Source organism: Poecilia reticulata, chromosome 19, assembly GCF_904066995.2.
Source record: "Poecilia reticulata chromosome 19, P_reticulata-male-v2, whole genome shotgun sequence".
NCBI lineage: Eukaryota > Metazoa > Chordata > Actinopteri > Cyprinodontiformes > Poeciliidae > Poecilia > Poecilia reticulata.
In genome coordinates, this window is record NC_088848.1 from 11,958,461 (window position 1) to 11,972,539 (window position 14,079).

Here is a 14,079-nt window from a genome sequence, read left to right on the forward strand (position 1 = left end):
TATGTGTGAAAATAATGAACTCTTAGAAATGGTGGAAAGATACATGGGAATTTTTCATATTTTCATCTTCTTTTAGATTTTCTAGCTTTTCAAGTTTAACAGATTCCGATGAAAAATCTAATATCAAGTTGTCCCATAGAGAGTTTTCATGTTTTCTGTCATGTTAGTACTTTTGAAATTGTAAAGTTATGTTTCAGGAAACAACTTGTTTTGTTTTTGTCTATGTTTAGGACATTTTTTTTTGTGTTTTTTGCACCACATACGTGTGAAAACATTGGTTACAGGAAGAGGTGTTGAAAGCTCAATATTGAGTGCCACCTCTTGCCCCAGGGGAGGATCCCTTATTTCCGGATTCTTTTTATCCAAATCCTGTGGAGTTATTGCAGAAATAATGGCCTGACCTTCAGGGCACGTCTAGATTCATATTTGGCAGGTAGCGTCCTGGAATTGCTCCAGGAAAGGTCCGTCACCGATGTTTGCTGCCACCCTTTATTCCTTCTCATCTCTGACTGTTAAGAAAGATCTAATAAGATTTTTATAACCTTGAATAAAAAGTGCAAATGAAGACTGGGTTTGCTGATGAAGCTTGTTTCCCTTTGGATTGCAGTGCAGTCCCTGGTCGCCTCCTGGAACCAAACCCTGAGCAACACCACGAGCCAGTGGAGCGGTGAGTCGGACACGTTACGCCCCTCAGACGTGCTAAACCGATTCCCCACGAAGTCACTACAAAGCAGAGTCACTGTGGAATACCACACAGGGGAGCCGAGTTAGGCACAAACCAAGATTATTAAAACTAACATCAAAGACGGGGGAGATGTGCTGGAAATAGATCGGGCACCGGAGACGATGTTCTCGGCTCAGCGAAACAAAGCACAGGAGTAATCATTAAAACCTGTGCACACACGAGCGGGATATTCAGCTTCACAGCTTATTTCCAACACGACTGCTGCATTGTCAGAGTTTCGTGATGTCTATTTGTATTCAAAAACGTATGCACAACTGTTTATTTTATTTTTTTTCCCCCTCATCATTCAGGCTCAGGAATCTACTGCGAAACCTCCATCGATGGCATCGGCACCTGCTGGCCCAGGAGCAGCGCTGGCCAGATGGTGTCCCGGCCCTGCCCCAAGATGTTTTACGGTGTCAGATACAACACCACCAGTAAGTCCTGGCTGTCACATCCTCCCCGTAAAAAATCAGGCACAGCAGATTAAATCCAAGATTTACAGTGCTGAGGAAAATAGTTTGTACCCCCTTACAAATGTTTCATTTTTTCAATCTGTCAGATGACCAAACTAGATTTAATGTCAGGCAAACATCCAAAAAATCCGAAATACTGTTTTGAAACTATCATTTTATTCACTAAGGGAAGTAAGCTGTTCAAACCAACTGTATATACCAACGTAAAAGTCAAAGGCCCATTAACCTCTTAATTGATTATGTTGGTAAATAATGTCATCAAAGGCTTGTGAAAACTGGTTTTTATTTAGTCATATTGGAGGTTTTTTTTTTTTTTGTTTTTTTTACATAAACTGCATGTTTAAAATCAGCCTACAGCATTCATTATAAATTTAAAAGTCCAGACTTTGACAATACCACTTGAAAACCATCAGTCAGGGTTGGACTTATTTCTCTCATTGTCCTTCTGTGTAATTCAAGAGTGCTTTAGCTTAAGGTCATATGAATACTATATATTCTTATTCAGAATATGTAAAATATCCCAGTTAAGCCATGATTTAACATGATTAACGTTTTGGAGCATCTTAGGTTGGATAACATTTTTTCCATTAATGAATGAAATTGTCATTTAAGAACTGCATTTTGTTTTTACTTCACTTATCTTTCTCTGATATTAAAATGTGCTTGTGGGTCTGAAACACTTAAGTGTGAGAAGAAAGTAAAAACACAAGAAATTTGCAAATTTCACAGCACTATAAATCAGCGTCTCTCAACCCCAGTTTCTTCTCTCCACTTTTACCCTGTGAGCAAATCCTGTTTTTGTTTGCAGAAATTACCAAGAGCATATAAATTACTGAGAAGACATGTGAAATTTTAAAAAGATAAAGGAAAAAAGATCATGGATGCAGAAGTCATTAAAGCTGGAAATCCTCATAGAAGATCAAATCAACATGATCGGAAAAGTACAGAAGAAAAACCCAACTGTGGAAAAAGTGTCTCTGTCAGCCCTAAACGGTGAAAAGAGGAAAAGGCCGTATCTTAAAATCAAAGTTGAATTACTGACGTCTGAAGCACTTAAACTGATAAGTTTCCGAGGTCTCTGAGGTCTCTTCAGTCGTTTGCGTTTGTTATTGTGTCAATAGAAAGAAAATCAAGTTAGGAATTAAAAATCTAATTATTCCTCTTCTATTTATAGCCACAGTTCTTCTGAAGAAATTACATTACGTTTGTTGCACATAAACCATGGGCAGTTTATTTCGTTATTGTGTTTTTATACGGCAAGAAATTTGAGGTTTGCTGCAGAACATGCAGTTAAAGTTGAATAATTTATCACTTCTTTTCTTTTTTTTATTGTTTTCAGTAAAATCCACACCACCCAATTTAAAATTCTAGTGCCGAATAGTCTAATTTACATTTATTTTTAGAGCTTCTGGGCCTGAACTTTTTTTGAACTTGCTCGTGAAAACGTTTAGACTGAAGTCGTTCTAACTGAAGCAACCATGCTGTGTCTGCTTTGCAAATTTCATTTGATGCTGTCTGAGGGAAAATCTCTTCTCAAAATTAATAATTCAGATGTACATTTATCAGCTGTCACAAGCTGATTTGTTTTTTTCGCTTCACATCTCTCTCTGTGTGTGTCCTCGTGACAAATTGTGGTCCAGAATTGGATTTACCTGCTTCTGTAAAACAGAAACTACTGTCCACTCTGCTTTTACTACTCTTGATATACGAACGACATGATGAAGAAGTACCCAATTCCGCTACATCATCATATTCCAAATATTATGTCTGTGTTTTATTGAGTGGCATTCGAAAGGTTTTTTAATAAGTCAGTTCATGAGTTTTATTATTGCTCAACAGATTTTGACATATTCTACATTGCTTCAAAGGTCTTGTCTTAGATGGACTTTCATTTATTTAATGTCTACATTGTTTTGTTCTTTTCTCTTTGGTTGCTAATGTTCGTTTCTTCTTCTTTCAGTCCCAGTTCAGCCTATCTGTATCTATTTATCATTCATATTGCCTCAGCCTGCCTGTTTGCCTTCTCTCCCAGCTGCACCCTGTTTCTAATCAGCCACCTGCCTCTTGTCAGCGCTCACACTCTTCAGTATTTAAGCTCCTGGATATTCATTGTTTATTGCTGGAATCCTTCTCTACTTTTTTTTTTTTTTTTTGTCTGTCACCCAGTTCATTTGTGTCCCATGTTTCAAAAACTCTGCATTTGTTCTAGTCTACTAAAATATTCACCACAGTTCTGCCCTGAATTTGGTCCTTTTTTTTTTTTTAACTAAATTAAAACGTGATTTTAAAAAAACCCTTTCATTTCTGAGACACTTTCCTATTCTGTTTGCACTTGCATATAATTGTTTGAACAGATGAAAGTGGTTTTCCATAGGAGTCTGGAAATTGTACCCAAGGATAACATCAGACTTGTGGACATCGATAATGCTCACATGCTGATAATGCTGATTTAGTCGTCTGTTTCTTCTTTGAGATGACAAATAAGTGCAGCCTAATTGTTTAGATGACCTGCCGTTTAGTGGGAAGGTACAAGCGATGTTTGTGTCTTTTAGCTTAGTTTAGTCTCCACCACTTTCTGAAGGACATTTGCACTCCTCTCTTTTCTTTGAGACGCTAAACAAAAGTGACTTTTTTTAATCTTTTTTTTTCTTTGAAAACCACGGCCAGCTGTGGTGTAAAACTAAGCTGTGAGGGTGCAAAGGGTGAAGGAAAAACAGAGAAGTTGAATCTCAGGTGGATAAACAATGACTTTATGGCATCTGTGCTGCTCTGAAGTTGGAAAAAGCTGCAGAGTTTGGAAACGACTAATAGTTATAAATTATTTCTGTAATATGATAGAAAAAGTAGAACGATGTGCAAGGAAATTGTTTTGTGTGTCCAGAGAGAAAAAATAATAACAATGCAAGGCTTTTCTGCAGCTAGATTTTGTGAAAGAAAAGTGCATGGCATTTTGTTGTTTGTTTAAAGAAATAAGCAGAAAAATTGATTCCTAAAGTTAAAATGTGGGTCAAGCAGAAGCAGCCAAGTGCAGCTGGTCAAACACATCTGATTTACTGATGATCTGAGCTCCATGAAAGCAGAAGTTTAAGTTTTTGTGGAGAAAAATGGAACCGCTTTAACACACCATCATACATCACCCTTGAGCCATGTTCAGATTTCTCTATTCCAAGACTTTTCACGTTGGTACCGTTTTTTTTTTTCCTCAAAAAAAAAAATCTGTGTATGTCTGATGTGATAGCTGTGTGTGTTGCTCTGGGGTAATAGTGTGTTTTATTTGAACTTTAAAGTCACACTTGTTCAAAGTCATAAATCAACTAGGATGTCACTCAAAGTATAAATTATTAGAGATGCGAAATCGGCTGCAAACCAGAATCAGCAGGTTTTAATTTTGACCAGCATGTCCAGCAATTGGCTATTTTTAATGCCCGATATTCTCCTTATTAATGTTTAGTAGAGATGCATCATTCAGGGATCTGGGTAAAATACCTGATCTGATCATCTGAGCCTGGAAGAAGAAAATGTTTTTGTCTCAACATTCCTTGTTTGTGGTCCATCAACACCTCAGAGGAGAACTTTTCTGTGCAAACTCTCAGAAATCTGTGTCTGCTCGACGTCCGCTGGGAATTTCCCCTCATCTGATTCTGGCTGGTAAAAAGCCTTACTTGTTTTCTGTTAGACTGATACTCCATCCCAGGTGGGACCGAAAGACTAATCCCGTCTTTTTACTTCCAAGTCTGTCCAACGGAACTTTTTTTTTTTTCTTCCTCAGAGTAATCCAGGCCAAATTTAACAGCTATACGAGCTTTACGAGTGACTGATGTTTCCAATCGGACATGATTTGTAGTCTATTGTTCTGGGATTGTTTAATTATGGAAGAGAAAAGTTGAACACTTAACTCCTTTTCTTCTTTTTAGCTAAAAAGAAATCAAGATAATAACAGAGTTTCCAAGAGTCCAGTGAAGTCTGAATAACCTTCATGGCCTAGTTTGTTAGATAAGTGAACATAAGGGCTAAGCATGAAGTCAAGATATTTACTTTTTTTTTGTTAATCTTAGATGTATTTTTCATTAATTTTGTACCTTTTGTAAGTTTATGATATATATTTGCAATCAGTAAATATGCACAAAAATATAATTACTTGAGAAAAATAACAGATTTAAACTTTGATTCTGTGACTCATGATGTATGACAGGAAGGAAACCATCTTGAGTCTCGATCTGCTAAACTTGTTCTTGCCGTTTCTAAGCTTAAACAAATCTTTGTGTCTGTTTCTGTGGCTTCAGGTCGACTCAAATGAGGACTTGAGCAGAGCAAAAAATTTCGAACTTTTTATGGCATTAAACTATTAGAGAATTTTTTATTGAACAGAAAAACAAAGCGTATAAACTGATAATGACTTAAAGTGGGTTTTATTTCATCCGTGTTTCCAGATTACCAGCTTAGTGAGAAGGGCTATTGGTTTTTTTATCGAGCTCTGATTCACTTTCTGTTTTCAGTAAACAGCTTTAAAATCTCTCCATGCACAGAGTAAAGTTTTGGTGACATTTTATAATTATGTCTCTGATCTAAATTAAACCAATTATTGTTTTTTACAGATGAAAGTTTGAATAAGTAATTCAGCTCTTTGGCGATTCAATCAATAAACTCTGTAAAAAGCAAAGTATGAAATGTATGTTGGTAACACTTTATTTGAAGGAGTGTGCATAAGACTGATATGACACTGTCATAAGTACATGACATAACACCTGTCATGTACATAAAGGAGTCTTTATGAAAGTTTGGCAATTGTCACAAAGTGTCATTCGGTAAATAATAACACTTTTACTGCAAAGTTGCATTAAAAGTCCATTAAAAATGCCAACTTTGCATGATTTTGTAAATTATGACAATTTAATGCAAAGTTGGCATTTTTTATGGACTTTCAATGTAACTTTTAGAGCAACTTTGCATTGAAAGTGTCATTATTTGCTGAATGACACTTCATGACAACTGTCATAAACATTCATAAAGACTTCTTTATGTTCATGACAGGTGTAATGTCATGTTTATGACAGTGTCATGTCAGTCTTATGCACACGCCTTCAAATAAAGTGTTACCAGTATGGTTTACTCAGCAAAATAAGCTATTTCAAAGGCTAAGTCTGTGTTATTGTCTCTGCTTTTTTTTATTGCACCTATGACGGGATAAAATATAAGCAGACTGCAACAAACTGGACATCTGTATTTAATTCTTTTCATCCTCTCCTCACAAATCTGTATGTTTACCTTGTAATTTGAGAGGCTGCTTACTTTAACATCCTGATGCTCCAGTTCAGTAAACTTGGTCAGAGTTTTATCATAAAAAAGAGGGAACATTTCCCACGTCAAGAATATTCTGTCAGCTTTCTCAAGGTCTTTGACAGAAACCTTTAAAAACTTTGTTTTACGAGTGCGCTCTCCACATTTCTATTTTTTTTTTTATCTTTGAGTGTTTGAAGTTTGAGTATTTTTAGATAAACTTTTTTTTAAAGTTGCATAAGTTCTTACATCAGTCTAATTCCTGTTTAAAATATTTCATGGCCAAACTCATTATAATCATTTACAAAGACTGAATGCTGCGCTTCGTAAATGTGTTCATCCAGACACATAAAAAGGTAAATAGGTTAATAATAATGAGCTTTTAATAATGTGATATAGTCTTCACGAAGTTACTAAATGTGGCCTTGATCTTTCCTTTGCTGCTGTTAAGAAAACTGTCTTGGAGTCATAGTAAAGTCATAAGAAAAAAAATAATGATATGAAAGTTTTCAGCTGCTGAATAATTATAAAATGACAAATCAGAATAACGCAGAAAAAAAGAACACACTTTTTTAATAAAAAAAAATCGGCAAGAAGTCTGAAAACAAGAAAACCTTTTTGTTTTATCAGAATTTTAATTCATATTTTCAGGATTATTTGCACTGGGGGAAAAAAATTCCTTCAAACAGGGATGATTTGTTCCCTTTCATCATGTGCAAACAAATTAAAATGTCAATTTTATTCATTTTCTAACAATGAAAACGTAAAATTTGTGTTAAATCTAACCCCTGTGGGCTTGCTGACAACATTTTTATCCCCCCAAAACGGATTTATATCAGAACCTGCTTCTTTCTGAGCAAGAGGAAACGAAACACTTTGTTTAGAACCTAGAATTGTGCTTGTGTAAACCGACAATAAAATCTCGTCTATTATTGTCAAAATGCTGAATTTGACTCGCACTTGTTCTCCTGCTTTATGGTTTTTAACTAGAAAATCTTAAAGTAAACAAAAAATTAACTAAACGATATGAAAGCAAACATTTCTTTGTATTTTGTTGAGGAGCCTCTCCAGAGAGAAAGTGAGCCGGGCTGGAAGTCAATCGCAGATCATCAGTAATTTGACTCTGTGGGGTTTGTTGCACATTCAGGATTAAAGTAATCTCCACTCGCATTTGGCCTAACAGCCCAGAAAGATTGCCCAGTGGTTGGCTTTAGAAGTAAAGGTCAATAGCTGAGAATGTTTCTTTGCTTGAAAGCTGTCAGTGGTTTAAATACTTAAACTCGATAAATTGTAGAGAATTAACAAGTGATACCTGCAGCAACTGTAGTGGTTGCTTCAAACATCAGTTATGTAGTAAGTTGTAACGGCAGGTAAAAGAAGAACATTTGACAAAACATCTTTCTTTTTTTTTTGTTTCTTCCCAAAGTGCTGCTGAAGCGCCACCTTGACAACCTTTCTCTGCATTCGGTGACGTGTGAATACATTATTTTTGCCCAAGGTCTCCCTTTCCGTTCCCTTTAGCTGATAGTCGGATTCTTTTTAAACATCACGAACACTTAACAAAAGACTGCAAAACTTTCTCTGAGATTGATGTTACTCAGGAAACACTCAAGAGCGTGGATTTAAAAAAAAAAAAAAAGAAAAAAAAAGAGGAGCAGATGAGTCAGGGTTTTCAGTGGCGGAGTCATGCAGAAGATTTTAATTTAAATGCTAACCACATCCTCATCAGTCGCAGTTGTATGTTCTGTTTAATAAGATGAAATGGGTTTAATGCTGGAATTATGTGGTAAACACTGCGAATCTTAAACTTGATTGATAGGGGGGCTTTTTTTTTTTTTTCGTGCAGAGCAAAATTAGATTATGTTTCAGTTTGATGCATCACAGCTGATGAATTCACATTGATTGGCAGATCTCAGTATCAGGAAATAATCTCTCTCCTGTTGCAACATGCGGCTGATGAGGGGATTTGCGTAAATGGAAAGATAAGAAGCTGCAATTTTCTCTTTCATATTTAGTCATGTTAAGCAGTTTAGCCAAAAATGATTCAAACACCTGGCAGATTTAGACTTAAAGTAACCTCTTAACTTAACCAGCGTGTTTTTAGTGGACGAGAAAGGAGGACGTAGTCAGTAAAATGAATGCGGTCTGTGTAGCTTCCAGAGAAGAATGGCAGAATCAGACGCCGCACTTTTGCACAGCGATGTGCTTTTACATTGTGCTGCTCAAACCTTGTAAAATCAAGGTAAAATGGAGAGTCTCTCAACGCAAGCCCGCAGGATGCAGAAGATTTCAAAGATCCTACAAAGAAGCCTAGTGAGAAGTGTCTCTTAAGACCTTGCGGTATCCACAGTAAAAGACGATTGTGGGTCTAAAGTGTCTAGGACTGGGAATATTGTTGAGACGGAAGGAATCCCAACCAAAGGAGAATTTTTTTAAGATTTTTACAGAAAATCTGAGGCCATTTAACATCTCTGAGGTGGCAAGAAAACAAAGGCCATTAAACCTTGAATGTCGAAAGCTCTGCGCAACAATGGAAAATTCCCAAAGTCACTGCATGTTTAAAAAAAACGTTGAGCCATGTTTATTCACATGGTTCAGTTGAAAAAAACTGAACCATGTGAAACACCACGGCTTCATCATAGCAACTGTCACAGTCAAAGCCTAAGATCAGCAATAACGCCTTGTGTCTGAACTTAAGATGAAAGTCACATAATTCTGCAAATATAATTAAAAAGTTATTTTGGAAAAAACTAGATCTTTTCCAGAGGTTACTTAAAGCATTTTATATTTGGAGAGTCATTTGTTGTTGGTTGGCTAAGCCAAACAAAGCCGACTCCAGAATGGGGTCATAATATCCGCCACTCTAGTTGCTGATGGTATTTAACACCCAGAAAGTTGTTTTCAAAGAAAACAGCCAGAAGCCATTCAGTTACTCTCTGTCTAATGAAAGTAGTTGTTAGTAGCTTGTAATGTTTTCTGGAGGCGTTCTTTGGTGGCAGCATTTTGGAAAGAAACACATTTTTGACATCTCAAATATTTTCTTGTATAATACATAGACAATATATAAATATATCTTTCAAAACAGGATCAAATAATTAATTACATCTGGTTCATTTTCACATGCTGTCAAACTTTTAAATTATTTTGCCCTCATTTTGATTCAATGACTCGTAAACTTGTTGCAAATAAAAAAGCGTCGTCTTGTCGAGAGATATTTACACCCTGGTGCTTTCACGACTTTTTTTTTTTTTTTTTCCTTTTGGTCATCAGATTTTTTTTTTTTTTTTTGCTGCTCTTGTTTATGGAAACAAGAAACTGAAAGTTCAACAAAAATGGTCCGTTGTCGTCAAGAGGAGGTGTCTGTTTTGGGATATTCAAAGCTAACAGAGCTTTATATAAACTCCTTGTTGGGCTTGAGTAACAGACTGATGTATTTCACTATGGGGTTATGATGAGAGATGAATGTGAGGTAGAAATAGTCTTCCTCTGACAGTTTGACGTCCTTTACAAACTGTGTAATTTAAGCTATTGCTCCACAACGTCATTAATTGCACTCACAAGCTTTTATTCTGAAATCTTAATGTTCAGATGTTTTGCGGCTAAGACATTTTGAGTTATCTTCACCGAGACACTTGACAGGTTTTGGAAGCTGTAAAAGGTGCTGCCTAAAATAAAAGAGAAATGCGCAGGAACCAAAATAGTCACTAAGGAATGCAGGCAAGCCGCCTAAACAAGGTGTATCTAATTTAATTTCCATTGCTACTGAGAATCGAGGTTTCCTTTATTCAAAAAGGAGCTTTTCTGCAAAAACCTCTGTAATATTTAGAAGTAAACACAAAACGGTGTTTTTGAGGGAAAACTCTTGAAATCACCACACAGTTGAAGTCATAAATTCTCCTAAAACGCTTGTGGGCCTGCATGGTCGGACGAAGCTGCAAGGGTTCTGCAGAGTTCATAACTGTTTGTTCAGAGCTGAGGGAAAATTCATGTCCTGATTGGGCTTAAACTGAAGCGAAGACAGATTTGTTGTATCAAAACATACTTCTGTGTGTCTGTACTCCACACGCACACACACACACACACAAAAGAAAAAATCTGTGAAAAACAGAAAAGAAGGTCAAAATGTTGCATGTAGAGATCTCAGAAAGCCTTCCTTGAATGGCAATTTTTTTTGGTGCCTTTTTAGGTCAGAAATTAAACATTTAGGATTAACTCCCAAATATAGTTTATCTTAAATGTTTTTGCCGTCACTGCAGCTGACAAAAAAAAAATACATGGAAAACATGCATTCATTTCATTCATCATTTATTAAGAGAAATAATTTATCTTCTAGTGCCTTTTAAAACTGTTCCTACCTTCTTCCATGAAGGGAAACTTCAGTGTATTTTATCAGAATGTTACAATGTTAACCTAATAACTGAGATAAAGCTCAAATAATTTTACAAAATTTCCTCACTTGAATGAAATCCAGCGTCTGCCTTCTCTAGTTGATGTCTTATGTGTAATTTCTCGTTATAAATTCAGCTGTTCTTTGAAACATGGAGATCTGCTAGATAGCATGGTGGTGACAGCGTCATGCTGTGGGGATAGTTTTCATCAGCAGTTACAGGGAGGCTTGTCAAACTGGAAGTGAGGATGGATAGAGCTTAGCAGTCCTGTTGGAAGCTGCAAAAGACTTGAGGCCGGTTTGGAGATTTACCGTTAGGAAGCATCTTCTATAAAATGAGTTAAATATGTGACATAATGGTCTAGTCAAAGTTCAGACCCAAACTCAGTGAAATGTTAGTGGCAAAACTCGAAAATGTACGTTTACAGGCTTCTATGCAATCTGACTGAACTTTAGCTATGTTTAAAACATAGATATTTTATAACCTGGTACAAATAGACTATGCTTTATAAGATTAGCATCTTTCGTTGTAGTGGTAATGTTCTGTTGTTGATCAAGTGGAAACAGAAATTATCCCAAATGGATGAATCTAAATGAATTAGGAGAGATACTTTGACAATATATGTACTTGTGTAAATTCTTGGGGATAAAATTGTTTTCTTTCCAAGTTTTACTTTTATTTTATTGGGTCTGATTCGTTTCTGTTCGTGTCGGAGAACATCAGATGAATGTGAGGATTTTCATCTCATGCAGGCAAATGAGAAAGCCGTAACAGAGACTGGAAATAAAATACCCAACTTAGTTCAAATTTCTTCTTTTGATGAAGACGGCAAATTGTAGAAGCCACAAAGTGGAGAAGAAAAGCTTTTTCTTGTTGCCGTTGCTTGAAAATGTTTTAACTGTAAGAATTTAAATGAAATCATATTAAATTCTTAAAATGGAAATGATCTCGAGGTTCCCAACAAACTGAAAATATTTGAAGCTTTATTATTATTTTAGTTCTCTTTTTTTTTTGCTTTTGTTCCTGTTTCTTGTCAACATAAAAACAAATGAATAATAATAATTGCAGAAAAAGGAAACGATAAAATTTTTTTTATAACATTGCCTATGAGGTGAATTTTTTTTTGATGAGGTTTTATGAACATTTACGCCCCGTTTTAACCCACATTGTAAAAACACTCCAGACAAAGTATCTTATCCAGCATTTATGGTCCATCTGTTGAGCAGTTGTACTTTTCCTCCCTGTAGACCCATGTTGCCGCAGGGTGTAAGTGCAGTGAAATTCACAGCTGGTTTTTTTTCTCAAAAATCCCATCTTTCCTTGTCCCCATTCCCAGTTGAGGTCAAAGTAAGTGTTCAGAAACATTTAAAGGTCGTTTTTTTCCAAGTTGCATCATAAGACAGGGTGCCAAAGTGACATTAGCTCTAAATTTAGCATATTGAGGAAACGAGTGGGGGATATGTTTATGCGACTTGCCGTTCTCTACTTTGTGCATATTTATGTTGAACCTAATGTGTGACATCCAACATATCAGTTTCAAACTATCCTATGATTGCCGTACACTGCTGGAGTTACATCTGTATGCAGATTTACTGATGGAGTTTGCTAATAATGGGCATAATTTTGTGTCCATCCCAATGGACCTAGTGACAGATTGCCGGATTGGTGACAAAAAATAAAAAATTTAATTTCTTCTTTCTTCTCATGATCTGGATCATGAGAAATATGGATCTGTTTAACTGAGATCCATATTTTTACTGTTGAGTCACTATAGTTTCTGAATTACTGCTGGGCGATTGTCCACATTTTAATTCTCAAGCATAGTGGCAATCAATACATCACATTTCACCTGTGAGCAGCTTCCCCCGCCTGCCGACGATCCAACTTTGCAGCTCTGTGCTGCAATTTATTGGCCTCTAAAACATAAAAACAACTTCTTTGCTAATTTTCGGGGGGTTTATTTTAGCAGAGGTTGTGTCGGGATACAACTGGATTTTACAGGTAGGGGATTTAAATATTTATGTCTGCTGTCCAGAGAAGCTGCTTGTCAAGGACTTCCTGGATTTAATAGACTCTTAACTTTACTCAATCTGTCAATGGTGCCATCCAAGAACGTAGTCACACATTGGACCTGATTTCATCCCACGGATAATCTCTCCTTAATCTGGAGACTGACGATGCTGTCTTTCTGACCATATGGACATTTTATTTCATTTAATTTATCTTTTCCAAGATGTCAAACTGTGTGCTCCTGCTCAACATGTCATGCTTTTAACTTTAATACTGCTGCACAGTTCTCACAGGCTGTCTTTGGAGAAGCATCCTCTCAACCCTCAGGGTCTTCCAATCACGAAGGAGTAACTTTCTCACTTTGCCCGAGTTTGTCTGTCTGTCCTGGATACTGTTGCTCCCATGAGATTAAAACAGCCAAAGCCCAAATCACTGCCTTGGTTAAATGACAAATCTCGAGCCATCAGGAGGAAGTGCAGGAGGATAGGAAGGAAAAGACAGACTTTGAATCTCATTTGAAATGCTAAACGAAAGCAGGAGTTATCAGAGAGAGAGAGCGAGAGAGTAACGGCTGCTAAGGCTAATTATTTTCCTGGGATTATGCTAACTTGCACAGCCTTCATGTTCTTTATTACACACCAAATCCAGATTTAAATGTGAATTAACATGTCTCTTTAGAAGTCTACAGTAGGATATAGAAAAAATGTCTCAACTTTGTGGAAAAAGTTAGATCTTATCTGATTACTGCCTTCCAATGACTCAGTTTGTGTCTAGTCACGTGGCTCTGTTCTATATACAGTCTTTGCGAAAAATACATTTAACCATCAGACATTACCAATGTAAATTAAAACTGTCCGACAAAAAAAAAAAAGTAAAATTGTCAAACATATGTTGACTGGTGTGCTTCTACTCCAGCGTTGCAAATATATTTCCAATAAAAAGTCTTGAAAACCACAGGGCTGTACAGTGGGACAAACGTACCGCCTTTGAAATGAAAACTCTGTCAGTTTGGCAAATTACTGTGCTGAAGTCACACAACATGTTCAACATGGCTGTGACCAAAGTCTGCGGTAGTTGTTGATCTTAGATAGGTGACAGATGGGAGCTGAATATTTACGTCAGATTGCAGTTACAGGAAGTTACTGTGATGCTTTAGTCAAAAGAGACAATGAAGTCTGGAGTGCAATAGCCAAATTTGTTCTGA

The 14,079-nt window shown here is 36.5% G+C and overlaps 1 protein-coding gene across 1 annotated transcript in view; it reads left to right on the forward strand.

Moving 5' to 3' along the window:
* The window catches only part of LOC103481615 (corticotropin-releasing factor receptor 1-like), an 89,811-nt gene that overhangs the window by 16,852 nt on the left and 58,880 nt on the right, over nt 1-14,079 (forward strand). The window contains exons 3-4 of the mRNA XM_008437205.2: nt 608-667; nt 1,036-1,161. Of these exons, the coding sequence (XP_008435427.1) occupies nt 608-667; nt 1,036-1,161 (186 nt within the window). The remainder of the gene's footprint in view (nt 1-607; nt 668-1,035; nt 1,162-14,079) is intronic.